Genomic DNA, 13,708 nt, shown 5'->3' on the forward strand with positions numbered 1-13,708 from the left:
GATAGATTGATTTAACTAGCTTTTCTTGATGACTCTTTGATGTAGGTTGCCATTTGATTATGGTATGACTCTCTTTGCGGAGAACTATGCTTGGATACAAATGCTGAGATTTCGACGAGTCTCACAATAATAACCCCTTGCTTCCCGGGTCCATATCGCAGTAGAACCCTAAAGGTCCCCAAGATTTTTAAACGCCATCGATTCTTCTATTTACTAATTCCCATCGACACCCTCGCATGGAAGCAAACAAGAATTACAAAACATCATTACCGCTTCGCAGCACCAGCCTTCCGCCTACTCTTACCCAGACGCGCCGTCTTGGGCGTCTTGCCCTTGGCGCCGCCCTTCATGCGCTTCGCGCTGAAGCCGCTGAGATCGCCCGAGCTCTCGGCGTCGCCGGACTTGGAGTACTTCTTCTTGCCGCCGAAGCCGAACTTCTCGTTCTTCTTCTGTCGCTTCATGCCTGGCCCACCGCGCTGTGAAGAAGAGCCCTTGTTGTTGTTGTTGTTGTTGTTATATGATTTTAACTCGTTTTCGACGCCTACGTCGAAGAGGTCTGCCTCGCGTGTGCCGAGGTCGCCGCCGCCGGTTTCTGATCGCTCTGGTTGGGAGGAGGGCTGTTAGTTATGTTTTCACGATTGTTTTCTTTGGCGTAGGATCGGAGAGAGTGTTCATAGTTAGAAGGGTATGCATATGAATACAAGGGGGTACTTGTAGAAAAGCTAAAGCTGTAAAGGGAAAATGAAGTCAAATGGGGAATACGTACTCCGCTTGAGCGTCTTGATCTTCTCGAGCGTCTCGCGCTTCTCCTTCTGCCGCTCCTGCAGCTTGGCGACCTGGACCTGCTTGCCGAACTTCTTGAGGTCGCGCAGCTTGCGGGCCTCGGCAGAAGCCTTCTTGGCGGAGGCCTCCTCAACGAGCTTGGCCTTGACCTTCTCCATGTGGCCGTCGTCCTTGACCATCTCGGCGAAGTAGTCGGTGGGGCGCGAGAAGGGCACGCCCTCGGCCTTGAGCAGGGCGCGGCCGCGTTTCGCGGCGTCGAGCGCTTGCGCGTAGAACGCGAGCTCCCGCTTGATGTCATCCATCAGATCTTCGCCGATCACGTCTGCTGTGGGCTCCTTGCTTGCCAGACTCTGATGCGAAGCGAAGGTCGTGCTGTCGTCTGTTGGTATCGCGAAGCGCTTTAATGAGGCTAAGAGGCCGGTTGTGTTGTTGATGTTAATCCGTGTGCGCGGGACGAGATCTTCTCTCTCCTCTTCGGGTAGGTCTGTCCAATCGATCTCGTCATCTTCCTCATCCTCTTCCTCCTCGTCTTCGTCCTCGTCTTCAGCGGGCTTTTTGCTGGTCTTGGGTGCGGAAGCTGTATCGTTTGCCTTCGGCTGCTGTTTAGGTTTCTTCGGCCTTTCTATTTTCTCCTCGAAGTCAACGGAGGAGTCGTCGCTGCTTTCGTCTAACGCTGCTAGGTCGATGGCGGGCGCATCTTCCTCGTCGGCGCTCTCGTCGTCATCGTCTTCTTCGGCGTCGCTGCCGTTGTCGGCTACAAGGGCACCACCTTCAACATCTTCATCGTCATCTTCCTCGTCATCCTCTTCCTCATCTTGGTCGTCCTCGGGGATCTTGTTTGCCCCGCCGCGGGAACCAGTTCGCTTTGTCTTGAGTTTGGCTCGTTCCTTTAGCCTCCTCTTCTCCTTCAACTTCTTGATATCAATTCCCTTTTCTGCTTTGAGAGCAGTCTTCAGTTTGCTTCTACCCATGCTTGACTCGGGCGTTATGGGCAATTTAGAAGAAACGAGATGTACAAGAATTACCTAGGATCACTCGAACTTTTTTTGCTCGAAGCTTGCGATAACATGGGACCAGAACTATTTTTTGGGCCCCGATAAGAGATAAAATCGACTACTGCACGCAGCTAGGTTCCGTCCCGCTTTTCTAACCCAATCACATTACCTACCAATCTTGCATCTAGCACGCGACTGTGATTTATGTAAAAGTACATTAAAGTGTTGATTTATTCTACCCTCAATTTCCAAGTTCTTGAAGCTGGCAGCATTTCCCAATTACAATATCAAACCATTAGCCAAAGCTATATACTACATGTGTTAAACAATCCGCTTTTCCTGCCGTGACCTCTTTTCCTAACTTAGGGAGTATTCTTCCGATTTAAAAATCCGTTTCCAACCTTGCCAAGCGTATTCTTCACTCCGCCCGTGAAGAACGACGAGCGCTGTGTCTTGAGCGTCGGCCGTTCACTGTCCCACATCTCCTGCTCATTCGCTTGCTGCTGTTGCTGCTGTATCTGTTGCTGTTGTTGTGCTGTCTTGAGGCTGGCGTAGTAATCTCGATATCGCTCTTCGTAGGCCTGGCTCTGGTATGCCTGGATCTGCTCAGGTGTGTACGCAACTTGCTGCTGTTGCTGTTGCTGTTGCTGTTGCTGTTGCTGGTACATGCTCGGATGGTAGGCTGCATAGGTCTGTTGCTGGCTAGCATAGCGCGCGTCCGATGCCCCATATTGTGAGCCATCGTAGAGGGACTGTGCCTGGAATTGCGTTGGCTGCTGTTGTTGCTGTTGTTGTTGTTGTTGCTGCTGCTGCTGCTGTTGCTGAGGATAGCTTGATATGGGTACGGGGGCCGTTTGCAAGGGTTGGGTAGACTGATACGACTGCCCGTAGGCGCCCTGATATGGTACGGATAGTGACGCCGGCACTTGCTGCACCATGGCGAGTGTAGACGATGTCGGGGCTGGGACTTGGTGGTGGTATTGTGTCCCGTTTTGGGCTGATGGATACGCAGCTGTGGGCGTAGGAGCCTCGTAATCACCATTCATCGGAGGTGGTTGATACCCAGTGTCCACTGTCTTCGGAGAAGCTGTCCGTTCCTGTCGTGAATCTAACGGCGAAGGCTTTCTCCTGATAAAGCTTTGGCTAGGGAGTTCGACTGGCTCTGCTGGCGACTCGCCTGCTATTACTGGTGACTCCCGGCCTACCAGCCTCCTCGCGTCTTGATCCTGGAGGACCCTTGTCGAAGTCGTGGCTTCGTGATCGTCTTGCGGTGTGTCCTCATCTTTAGATACATGGTATTGGTGAAAGAGCGAGATTTGATTCCCCAGCGCAGATTGAAGCTCGCTCGACAGTTGAGAGATAGCATCTGGGATACCATGGTCGCCTTGTGCCTCAGAGTCCTCGTCTGCTTCGTCTCGATCTTCGTTGATCGACGATGCAACATCAGTAGCATCGTCATCAGTAGGAACCGCGGTAGCGCCCTCGCTGTGGAAATCGTCTGTATCGCTAAGTGGTTCCTCATCTTGTGCGTTGTCATCATCGTTGTCGGCACCTGTCAAATCATTCTCAACGTCGTCGTGATCCTCAGGTGCTGGGGCCTCTCCATTTCCCTCGTCATTATGATTACTACTAATGCTTCCCGCGTCGTTGTTATCTATGCCCCTCGATGGTCCGCCATGAGAATCATTGGCGTTATCTCCAGTGTCATGCTGATCAATCGACCTTGTTCCAGACGTATGCATGTCCCCATTGACTTCGGGTCGGCTCAAGTGCTGTGTGCTAGCTTGAGGTGCATCATCGTAAATGAGGCCCTGGTTGGTGCTCGTTGCAGATCGGATAACGCTGGTTACAGTCGGATTGCCTGCGTCTATCGACTTTTTGAGAGCGTCGAACAATAATGTAGTGTGGTTCACTAACAATCTCAAGCAGTCCATATCACCTGCGTTTAACGCTGCCTGGAGCGCATTGCCATACCGTGGGCTACACTGCATGATATCAGCACCATGTTCCAGCAGACATTTGACTGCTTCCGTATCGCCTCGGGCTGCAGCAATAATAAGTGCAGTATCGCCGTCATTGTCAGCAAGGTTGATATCAGCACCTGCATCGAGGAGCTGTTCAATCGAGGATACAGGCATATAACCAGCAGCGTTAATCAACGGTGTCGAGGAATCGGGCCCTCCAATGACGTCTATTTTGGGTTTCGCCTTGATGAGTACATCAAGAATTTCTACTTCGGCACTTCTTGCGGCAGCGATAATCGGTGGTGCGCATTCTCCAGAACCATGGTTGGGATCGGCTCCAGACTCGAGCAAAAGTCTGACGATCTCGGTCTGGCACGCTTCGATGGCACCTTGTAGCGCAGTTCCTTCGGTAAAATTCTCATTTTTCGTGAAGGCGTTAACATCAGCACCGCGCTTGAGAAGCTCCTGAACCACATCATAGTGACCCTGCTTCGCAGCAGCTTGAATAGCATAACCCTCTGGTGCGTTGACGTTAGCCCCCCCATCCAGGAGCATCTCTACAATGTGCATAGTGCCATCATAAGCCGCTGCTGTCAATGCGTTTCCGTATCTTGAAATGTTAGCTGGGCTAAAAAAAAAGGGTTTACGAGGATGACTCACTCTTCACCAGTTGCATTCGGGTTCACGTGAAATTTGTTCAGCAGTAGTTCCACTGTTGTATCCTTCTCTCTATCAGTAGCCTCATAAAGCGCTTCATTGAGTGTTTGAGGTGTGATCGATCCGTTTGCGTAGTCCCAAGCAATATCGAGCATCTTATCTTGTGGCTCGGAACACGTTGCAGCTGTTAAAAACAATCCGTTGCAGTCCAGACCAGGGCGTCTCTGGAGGAGTGTTGTAACGATATCCCAATTCCACTCATCGACGGCAGCGTCGAGCGCTTTTTGAAAGAAAGGTCCATCGTGCTCAAACTCGAAGAGCTTGTTAATTACCTCCGTCTTTCCTGCCTCCGCCGCCTTCACCAGCGCCTTGGAGTACTCTACAGCAGGCAACTTATCTGCGTATTGCTGGATCAAGTATTCGAACATGGAAGCGTCAGATAGTAATGCCGCCAGGGCTAATGGGGGGTCAATGTCGTCTTGATCCACGGTCAATGAAACGCCCTGCTCAACCAGCAATTCGACGGCGGCTCGGTTTCCGGAACAGATTGCTGCGTTGACCACAGGCCCAACCTCAACAGCGGAGGCATTTGGGTTTGCCCCTCTCAAGACGAGTTTCCGCATTACCTCGACGTGGCCGCCGAAAGCAGCCATATGCAACGGCGTTTGCTCGTTAATTTCAATTGCGTCGTCGATAGGGGCACCTCGGTTCAGAAGTTCCTCGACGATTTTGGGCCGCCCGAAGTAAGCTGCGAAATGGAGCGGGGTGTTAATTAGAGAGTCGCGAACTTTAATTTCAGACTTGTCAGCATCGCCATTGCGAATGAGTGCTGCGACGAGCTGCCTGAAGCCCAAGGACGCGGCAACATGCAAGCCCGTGAGTGTTGTCGGATCGAAATCGTCGAAAGTAGGCATTAATCTGCAGTAGTCCTTCAGCCACCCGCGACGAATGTTTGAGTCGGCCTTCCAAAAATCCACTTCTAGACTCAAATCCTCGGCAATTTCTTGCGTTGCCTTAGAGGCGTGCCTTAGCCAGTGCTTGATCATATAAGGTAAAGCTAGCAAATCGCCAGGCTCTTCCTCTTCTTCTTCCTCCTCCTCCTCCTCCTCCTCTTCTTCATCATCATCATCATCTTCTTCGTCGTCATCATCTCCCTCATCTTCGCTATCTTCCCCTGAATCATCATCGTCGTCGTCCTCGCTATTATCTTCATTCTCGGCATTATGTTCACCCCCATTCTGTTGATCCTCATTATGCACATCAGTTGCTTCTTGTGCATCACCATTCGCATTTTCGGGCTGCGCAGATTCTGCAGGTTGCTCAGATACGACTTCCTTGTAGCATTCCTTCACGTGAGAGAAAGAACGGAGAGCAAGGACACCATGCTGCCACTTAATCTCTTCTTGTGAAAGTCCCAAGAGTTCTTTGGCATTCTCAAGCAAATGGCCTTTGACGACGCTGTTCATGAAACCGACCTTATCATCGTTTTTAATCGTCAGTAGTGGTTTGCACTTCTCTATCAACCCGTGAAGCTCAGCTTTCTCCTCCTCGCTCGAGCCTAGCCCAGCAAGGACACCCAGTTCGGCAGCGCTCGGATCTTCATATGTGAGGACAAGAGCACGAAGCATTTCCTCAATCTTCTCCGCTTCAGCCTCGCTCGAGGTAAAGACTCGTTGCCACGATTTGTTGAGTAAACTCTTCAAATCTTGCGGTATGGTTTCCAGAGCACGGCGAACGGGTAGGTCGCTAGGCGTCTCCGGCAACTCCCGAAGCTGGACGCAGGTAATGTCAATCCACTGCGTATTCTGTGCTCGCCTTCCGATCAAACTGCTGGCAAAGTAAGCCAGTGCCTTGTTGTACTTCTTATCTTGCTCAAGCAGTGTCACTTTCTGTTTAGCATGCTTCCTCAGCGCATTCTGCACTTGGTCCCCGTACTTCTCATCCTCGAGATCGACGAGTCGAACACTGTCCGTCTTCAGTGCTTGCTCTACGTTATGCGCCTCTCTGCTGGTTATAAACCACCTCGTGGGAACCCGTTTCGCATCGTCGCTGTTGACACTCTTTGTTTCGGCATTAAGATAATTCATCAGTTTGATTGTTGAGTCCGAGTCTTCCGGCAAGCAGTGGATGTTGTTTAGTACAAATATGACTTTTCGACCGATGAACTCATCCATCAGCATATCCTGGAGCGTCTGCCACAGGTTTTCTACGGCCACCCGAGCTTGTTGCGACTTTGAGCCCTCATTCGTTGTCTTCTTTAGGAACTGTTTAGCGTAAGGAGCCAGCGTCACTTGCTGGCTGATCAACTGCTTGATGAGACTTTTCAGGATATCTTCGGCAGTGTTATAATCTGGCGTCGTGTCGCAGAAGAAGTACGCAAGGAGGACAGGGTCTTCACTAGCATTTTGTTCATTGTTGATCACTCGGGTTTCGATTTCTTCAACGGCAGCCATAGAAGCACTTGTTTTGCCTCTCCCTTCGGGGCCCCGAATCCAGATACAATCTCTGTTCCGAGTCTGTTCTGTTTCCGGCGCCTTCTGGTCTTCGGCTAACCATTGTATGTACTCCGTCTCTGTAGTGATCCATGACGATGGCGCAAAAGTCTGGCGAAGTGTATTGCGCTTCCTCTGAACCTGGGCACCTTCAAGGGTTCCCACTGTGATATCTGAGGTCAGTAGCTGCCGCGTTGATTGACAGAGGCTTAGAACTGGACTGAAGATTACTCACTGATTTTGTTGATCATGTCCTGATCAACATCGCGGATTGAATTTAAGCGGTTTTTTACTGTCAGTTGGGCGCCATGTATCAACCTCCTGAGCGGATCACGGACAAACTGGCTCCATCTTGTGTCTTTATGTCCATCAAATTTGACCAGGTCTCGATGATTACACGCGAGACCTAGTTCATCAACACCGGGCAATGTTGCCGAGTCTCGGCTGACGAAATCAGCGTACTGTTTTGGAATCATGGCTTTCGTAAGGCCAAAAAGAGCGGGCAAGCCTGCGATTTTAGAGAAATCGGTGGGTTTTTCCTCGTAGAAACAGAAAAGCTCAATCTTTGGACTTATTTTCCCCACGAGGCGCACTGTAAAATGCATAATAAGCAGTCGTTCTTATAGGCATATCGGAACAGGATTCCTTCAGACTGTTGACATGGTCTGAATGAAAAGAAGTAGAAATAGGAATTACTCACTAAACTCGTGCTTCAGCTCGCGTAAGCCCTCATCTCCTTCTTTCATCAAGTCCAGCAACTTTGAAGATGTGGCTTGGCCAATCTTTTCGGCAGCATACGCGTACATTGCCGCTGCTGATGCTGCTGGTGCACCCCCAAATGGTGTTCCGAAGAAAACCGCGCCCGCGATGGCCTCGAACATAACTGGAAACTTATCCTTTCGCTGGTCGGCGAGTGTGATTGCTTTGGCTATTACTAGACCACCCACTAGAGCCCTCAAAGTTAGTAACCATCGGTCGAGTCTGCCATCCTTGTATTCTTCTTTTTCCTTCATCTCAGAGTGTCACTCACTGCTGTGGCCAATAAAAACAATAGGTCGCCTTTGGCATTTCTAAGATCACTCTATCAGCAAAACCACGTCCCAACATCATAAGTGTGGATGTAGCCTACTTTCCGCTCACTGTGAAGACTTATGAGCATCCCCATGGCAATATTGGCCATAAATTGCTTAACTTTCAGTGAACCTTGCCAGGCCGATTGATACTTGTACAGAAGCACTCGCGACTTGGGAAAGTCTCTAACAAGCGCCTCGGTAGTCCAGTTAAACTGTGTGCTCTCGGATTTCCAGCTATCCTCTGGGTGAGCGCCCAACCCAGGGACGAGCACGATGCTGCAGACACCTTTGTTAGAGCTATTAGACTATGACTTTAAAACGGAGCGCTCTTACTCTATCTCGGGTACCACATTATTGTCGAGAGGATACAGTTTTTTCATAGCTTGTTCAGCAATACTGTAATCCTTCTTCTCCCTCGCGGGGCCAGAACCGGCTTTCCGCGTCGCAGAGCGCTGGAGAGACATAGTGATGGTGATTCACCCGCAAACAAGCTCAGGTATTCAAGCAGGCTTCGATCGCGTGAGGACATGATGCGTTATGTATGTTGAAATGAGCTACTGGCCTCTACGCTACTAGCTAATGTATGGTGAGATACATTATTTACCTAGACGGTCTAGGTCATCCTAGTTGTCCATGCTCACAGTGCACTATAACCATCCAGCAATGGTCCAGCCCCCAACTTCAATCCCCTGCAACTCACCCTTGCCGCCATGTCTTTTACATGGTTTACCGCACTCCTGAGGGTCCAAGCCGTCTCAGTTATACGGTTCCTTACAGTAGCACCTTGCAGCTTTCGTATACTATGCAGCCTGTAATATCGTGTGCTGTGTAATCAAACAAGCTGCAAGAATCTCTCATGCTGCCTACAGAACACTCGACGTGGTAAACCAAGTCAAGAATAGTGTATCGTGTAAATCCTGGCAGGTGTACAATAAGGCTAGGTCTTAGCAAGTAAGGCGTGGTTCACTACCACCAGTCCCAATCTCGGTAGAGTCCGCGACAAAGACTGAGATGCAGACGGGTGGGCCATGCTCTTGGGTCGGCTTTGCATGGATTGTATGTATTCGATTCTAGAATGCGTTAGGCAGCCCCTTAGGGCCGAATCCTTCAACTCGAAAAAGAAGCCCAGAATCTGCTTCATAATCCGAAGATCGTCCATTTGATACAGCACTACCTATACTGAGTTCAGAGACTTTCTATAAAATCATGGATAATGGAAATATTGTTGCTCATCTTGAAGCCATACAAGGCCACCACGTTCTCATGTCATACTCGAACCGCGTGCTGCTGTCGCCATCGTTGGTCTTGGCACAACCAGTGGGAAGAGACTGATACGACGCTGTCAGCTTAGCTTAATTACCTAATACATAATGAGCCAAAAATAGCCAGGAAATTGCATAGTACCTACATCAAGACGCTGACCAAACGTAGCGTAGCAGGCATGGGGTGGCGGTGGGTTCGTACAGTAGTGTACTATTCGCTCGGAGCCATTCAGCCCTAACAAGGGTCGTGATACCCAATGTAGAATATATGAATCCTGAAGTCCTTCAGACCTTAATATAGACATGAAGACCGAACTGTCAAGTATCTATGCTTTGTAATCTATCGGCTGTCTTCGAGACTTGACCAAGAGCCGCTGCTTTTTCGAGCTTGTTTTAATGCATTCATCTAATATTCCTATAATGGATCAACTCCGTCCACCGTTCACTACGCGCGTGCTCGAAGATATTACAGAGCAAGGGGAGGTGCAAGATGGCACATGCTATCTACCGGCAGCGCACCGTACGCGGAAAGACCATATCATCGTGCCACAAGCGGACACAGAATTCCTCGCCGATGAGCTTCTCGTCAACAAAATAAACGCGGTACAAGACTGGCTATGGATATGTGGTCGCCCCATGCCCCCTCGTCCGCTACATCATCAAATTTCGCTATCTAGAGATATTGTTATTACAGAGAACCCTGAGCTCCATCTCCTATGGTCGAGTAAACGCATATTTCTGAAACCTCTGCCGTCATGGCTCCTAGATCCCGAATTTTGGGCGTTATATATCTTGAAAGATGCGAATCTAGCGCAATGTGCACGAGGCTTCCTCTTCTCGTATATTGCATTAATTGCATACGAGAGTGACTTTCGTCTCGCCCGAGACAAAGGCTTGATCCCTGATTCTGTTACATGGGCTGGGTGGAAGTGCCTAGCTAAGGAGGTGCTACAGAACCATGACATGGCCACGGCGAATCCAAGATACTGGTACGGCGAACTTCGCCTCGATCGGCTGAACCTAGTCTATCGATTCAAAGGCTCGATCTTCCGGGGCTACTCGAAGGTGACAAGCCATTCGGACTACAGAGACCTCATCGCAGACAACTTCGCCATATTGGCCACGTTGCTAGGTTACGTTGTGCTCGTCTTGTCATCTCTCCAAGTGGGACTAGGCGTGGATCAGCTGCTGGAGAGCAGAGCATTCGTGAACTTCAGTTACGGGTTCACCGTATTCAGCATCATTGCGCCTGTCATAGCAGGCTTTGGCATCTTCGTCGTCATCTTGATTATGTTCACGAGCAACTGGCTTGTGACGAAGAAATACGAGGAGAGACGGTTCAGGGAGATGGGCGTGGAACCACACTGGAGAAACAAATCCGGCAAGACACCGACTGCCTCGTTCAGGGAACGTGAGGTGTCTCGCTCGAAGTCACCAGACGAGGTTTGATATTACTTCGATGATTATCATCCTTCCAATGGGCAGATGACCAAAATATCGTGACATCTCTCAAGGGAGACTCGTGCCTACTATCACTCTATAACATCCTAGAGATTGATTGGCCCACCTGGCATCACTATGGAATGGCAACTCGACTGCAGAAGTTACACCAAAGAACTTGCTTCGTCGTACTAATACGGGGCTCATTTGCTCCTTAATATCAACCTGAGGTGGTCCTAGCAAACAACGAGGAATGCGCGATGGTGCTCCAGTTTCCTTTTAAAGCAAACTCAATTACACGTACATATAAAGCAGTCACAACCGCCCTGTTGGGGTCTTAGCGGCCTTTTCTTTTGGATATTCTGGTATCACAATCTACATTTACCGACTCATCATATTTCCTTTCTACCTAGTTATTCTCCTACGATTTACCTACCTATTCACATCAGAGAACCCACTGTTCGGCACAATTGTATCTAATACAAGACGTTGACCCAAATCAACATGAAACTTCATGCTTTTCTCCCGATACCCCTAACGGCTCTCGCCGCTCACGGCTTTCAAGATCCTTGAACCAGCCCCCTTCGCACCCGCTACTCCAGAGCAAGGGGTATTCGCCAAATGCTCAGCAGTGGAACACCACACGGGCAAACTCGCGCATCCGGCGGACATGGAAGATTGTCTCGAGATCGGCGCATGGGCCGCCGCAAATAACGGCATGTGGGTGCTGAAGGCTACCACAGACGCCGACGATGACGACGGCTGGCACGTGCTCCATGGACATGCAACCTGCGCGTTGTTCGTCAAGTACACCTCGCCGACGTCTATTGGGAACGGGGATGTTGTGAATCTGATCGAGGCGGTTCATATGAGCGATAGTATTGAGCTTGGTTCCGTTGAGGAGCTTGGTGCTTTTCGAGGATGTCAGGCCGGCGTTGACGTGAGCTTTTGGTTACGCGGTCAATAAGCGCGAAGGGTCTTACTGAAGGCTAGTGTTGTGAGTGCGTCCCGCGGGATGGAGAGGGATGGTCAACTCTGACCAGGATGAATACGTATAGAGATCAAAATCGCAATTTATCGACTTTCGTCGCAAAGTTTAGTGTCATTTGACTCCTTGTGCTGTCCTTTCCATATCATGAAATTGTTGGATTCGCCTTTATGTATCATTTCAACCAACAAGATGGTCGTACTCTCGGCGCCTAGCTAAACTCACCATGTTTACGCTGGGTAGCTATGATTAGGCTTCGCTGGGCTGTACGAACTCGGCAGGCATAAAGCTAATTGGCAATATATAGCATCATTCAGCAATTTGTTTTTCGAACTGCAGTTGTGCCAGTGCTTGCCGGTTCTGGCTTGTCGCTCTTCTGTGTATAAAATGTCAACCTTCAGAAATATTTTGTTGGATATGTTCAGTCTGTAGCTTGGTTGGTAAAGTGTTTAACCGTGTATGCGCCTGAACACACGAGACCGCGGGCCAGCGCTTAGCTTAAGTCTAGTGACAAGAATAAATCAGACATTGGCGGTAACACGGAAGATATATACGAATCTAACACAATGGAGGGTATACGGAAAGATATAAGAGAAAAGGCAAAAGGGGTTTTTAGCCAACGGGAGAATCGAATTCCTAGGTCCTACTGATGCAAAGTAATGATATGTTCACTTTGATCCTATATAATCCAAGTAGAAAATGCTTCGCTAGACCAGTTTCAGTGCGGCCATTGGTCTAGAATCCGCCCCTGAATGTAGAATTTTCTGGTAAAGTTATGTTTTAGTATGAGACCTTCTTGGGCGATACATTTAAAGTAGACAGTGAGCTTTAAGATATTCGCCGCAGTAGGGTCGTTACTGAGAGCTATACACGAGGACGAATATGCATGGGTGACATGATTCAAAAGAAATAATACATTCGTTAATAGGCTATCTATAAAACCACCAGCCATTCGTCCCTAGAACGCCAGTACATATAGAAGTTCCTCGCAGACCGCGGTGCTTTTAGAATCGGCTGTAAGGGAGCCTATTCCGATGTTAGCTAAGGACTAGAAATAGTAGCGTACCCAAGTCTGAGTTCACTTACCACTTGCCCCTGAGTGTGATGTTCACCCATCTGTATATGTGTTAGACTAGCCTCACCTCACATGGACCACGTATAAAGCTACTTACGTAACGCCATCACTGTCCACCTCCTTATCAACCTTAGACGAGAACGCAATGGCACTCATGATGCCGTCACCGAACTTCTCGTTCATAATAGCCTTGAACGCGTATCCGTAGTTCTGTACAACCTCGTACAACCGATATATCAGGGGCTCTACAGGGGGCATCGGTCCAGAGCGGCCACGGTCGGGGAAGCCCCCCATTGAGGCCTCTAGGGCCTCTTTAGGGACACCTAGCAGGTTTGAGAGTTTGCCGACATCTTCGGGGGAAGCCTGAGCCTGTCCGTAGAAGATGGCGGCCACGGCAACCTCGCCACGACCGAGCTCCTTGGCGATTGCCTCAAAGGTCAGCTTCTTGTTGGCTTTGGCCTCAAACAGAGGCTTTGAGTAGGCCGGTAATCGGTCGGCGATAGAGGACTGCGAGGGACATCAGTAGAGGAACATTAATGCTCTTAACAAATGCGACTCACGTCGAGAGTAGCAACACGGTCGGCCATCTTGGTGAGATTATATGTCAGACAGGGGCTTGACAGGGACTTTTATAGGTTGGTCAATATGAGTAAACTGAGATGCAAGTGCGATCTATAAGTCAATGTTAAAAAAAGAAGTTTATATATTTCACCTTGGGACTCTATGAGATCCACGACACCGGTCTACAGGAACAACACTACTTAAACTAGACTAACAAGCACCTACAACAACCCCGCGCGCGGACGGCAAGTAGATTGGCTTGCGGGGAAAAACCGGCAACTCGGCGTTATAGAGAATCGAGAGCATTAGGATTATAAAAGGACCAAAGGCCGCGGAAACGGTATGCGACGGACAAGGCGCCGTGTCCGGGATCCTATTCTTCCCTCACAAGCATTGGAGCCGATATATGTAGGTGTCG

At 49.6% G+C, this 13,708-nt stretch overlaps 5 protein-coding genes across 5 annotated transcripts; 1 reads left to right on the plus strand and 4 right to left on the minus strand.

Moving 5' to 3' along the window:
• Nucleotides 1–6: 6 nt before the first annotated feature.
• F5B22DRAFT_611599 (eukaryotic rRNA processing protein EBP2-domain-containing protein) lies at nucleotides 7–1,854 on the minus strand. Its single transcript, XM_047975290.1, has 2 exons — nucleotides 767–1,854; nucleotides 7–601 (listed from the first exon to the last, which is right to left on the minus strand). Exons 1-2 carry the CDS (start codon nucleotides 1,752–1,754, stop codon nucleotides 267–269), a joined length of 1,323 nt encoding a protein of 440 aa, XP_047829747.1. The 5' UTR covers nucleotides 1,755–1,854; the 3' UTR covers nucleotides 7–266.
• On the minus strand, nucleotides 1,849–8,664 carry F5B22DRAFT_243399 (uncharacterized protein). The gene is made up of 7 exons (XM_047969947.1): nucleotides 8,298–8,664; nucleotides 8,021–8,240; nucleotides 7,922–7,961; nucleotides 7,592–7,837; nucleotides 7,127–7,483; nucleotides 4,403–7,055; nucleotides 1,849–4,352 (listed from the first exon to the last, which is right to left on the minus strand). The coding sequence occupies exons 1-7, from the start codon at nucleotides 8,426–8,428 to the stop codon at nucleotides 2,141–2,143; spliced, it is 5,859 nt and encodes a 1,952-aa protein (XP_047829748.1). The 5' UTR covers nucleotides 8,429–8,664; the 3' UTR covers nucleotides 1,849–2,140.
• Nucleotides 8,665–9,517: 853 nt separating this feature from the next.
• Nucleotides 9,518–11,006, plus strand: F5B22DRAFT_243464 (uncharacterized protein). Its single transcript, XM_047969948.1, has one exon. It carries the CDS (start codon nucleotides 9,623–9,625, stop codon nucleotides 10,673–10,675), a length of 1,053 nt encoding a protein of 350 aa, XP_047829749.1. The 5' UTR covers nucleotides 9,518–9,622; the 3' UTR covers nucleotides 10,676–11,006.
• Nucleotides 11,007–12,222: 1,216 nt separating this feature from the next.
• Nucleotides 12,223–12,849, minus strand: F5B22DRAFT_611607 (uncharacterized protein). The gene has a single exon (XM_047975291.1). The coding sequence runs from the start codon at nucleotides 12,604–12,606 to the stop codon at nucleotides 12,373–12,375; it is 234 nt and encodes a 77-aa protein (XP_047829751.1). The 5' UTR covers nucleotides 12,607–12,849; the 3' UTR covers nucleotides 12,223–12,372.
• On the minus strand, nucleotides 12,223–13,478 carry F5B22DRAFT_611608 (cyanate hydratase). Its single transcript, XM_047975292.1, has 4 exons — nucleotides 13,290–13,478; nucleotides 12,827–13,236; nucleotides 12,741–12,770; nucleotides 12,223–12,680 (listed from the first exon to the last, which is right to left on the minus strand). The coding sequence occupies exons 1-4, from the start codon at nucleotides 13,314–13,316 to the stop codon at nucleotides 12,659–12,661; spliced, it is 489 nt and encodes a 162-aa protein (XP_047829750.1). The 5' UTR covers nucleotides 13,317–13,478; the 3' UTR covers nucleotides 12,223–12,658.
• Between the last annotated feature and the right edge of the window lie 230 nt (nucleotides 13,479–13,708).

The sequence above is a fragment of the Xylaria bambusicola genome (assembly GCF_022495145.1).
Source record: "Xylaria bambusicola strain CBS 139988 unplaced genomic scaffold F5B22scaffold_28, whole genome shotgun sequence".
In the NCBI taxonomy this organism is placed as follows: domain Eukaryota; kingdom Fungi; phylum Ascomycota; class Sordariomycetes; order Xylariales; family Xylariaceae; genus Xylaria; species Xylaria bambusicola.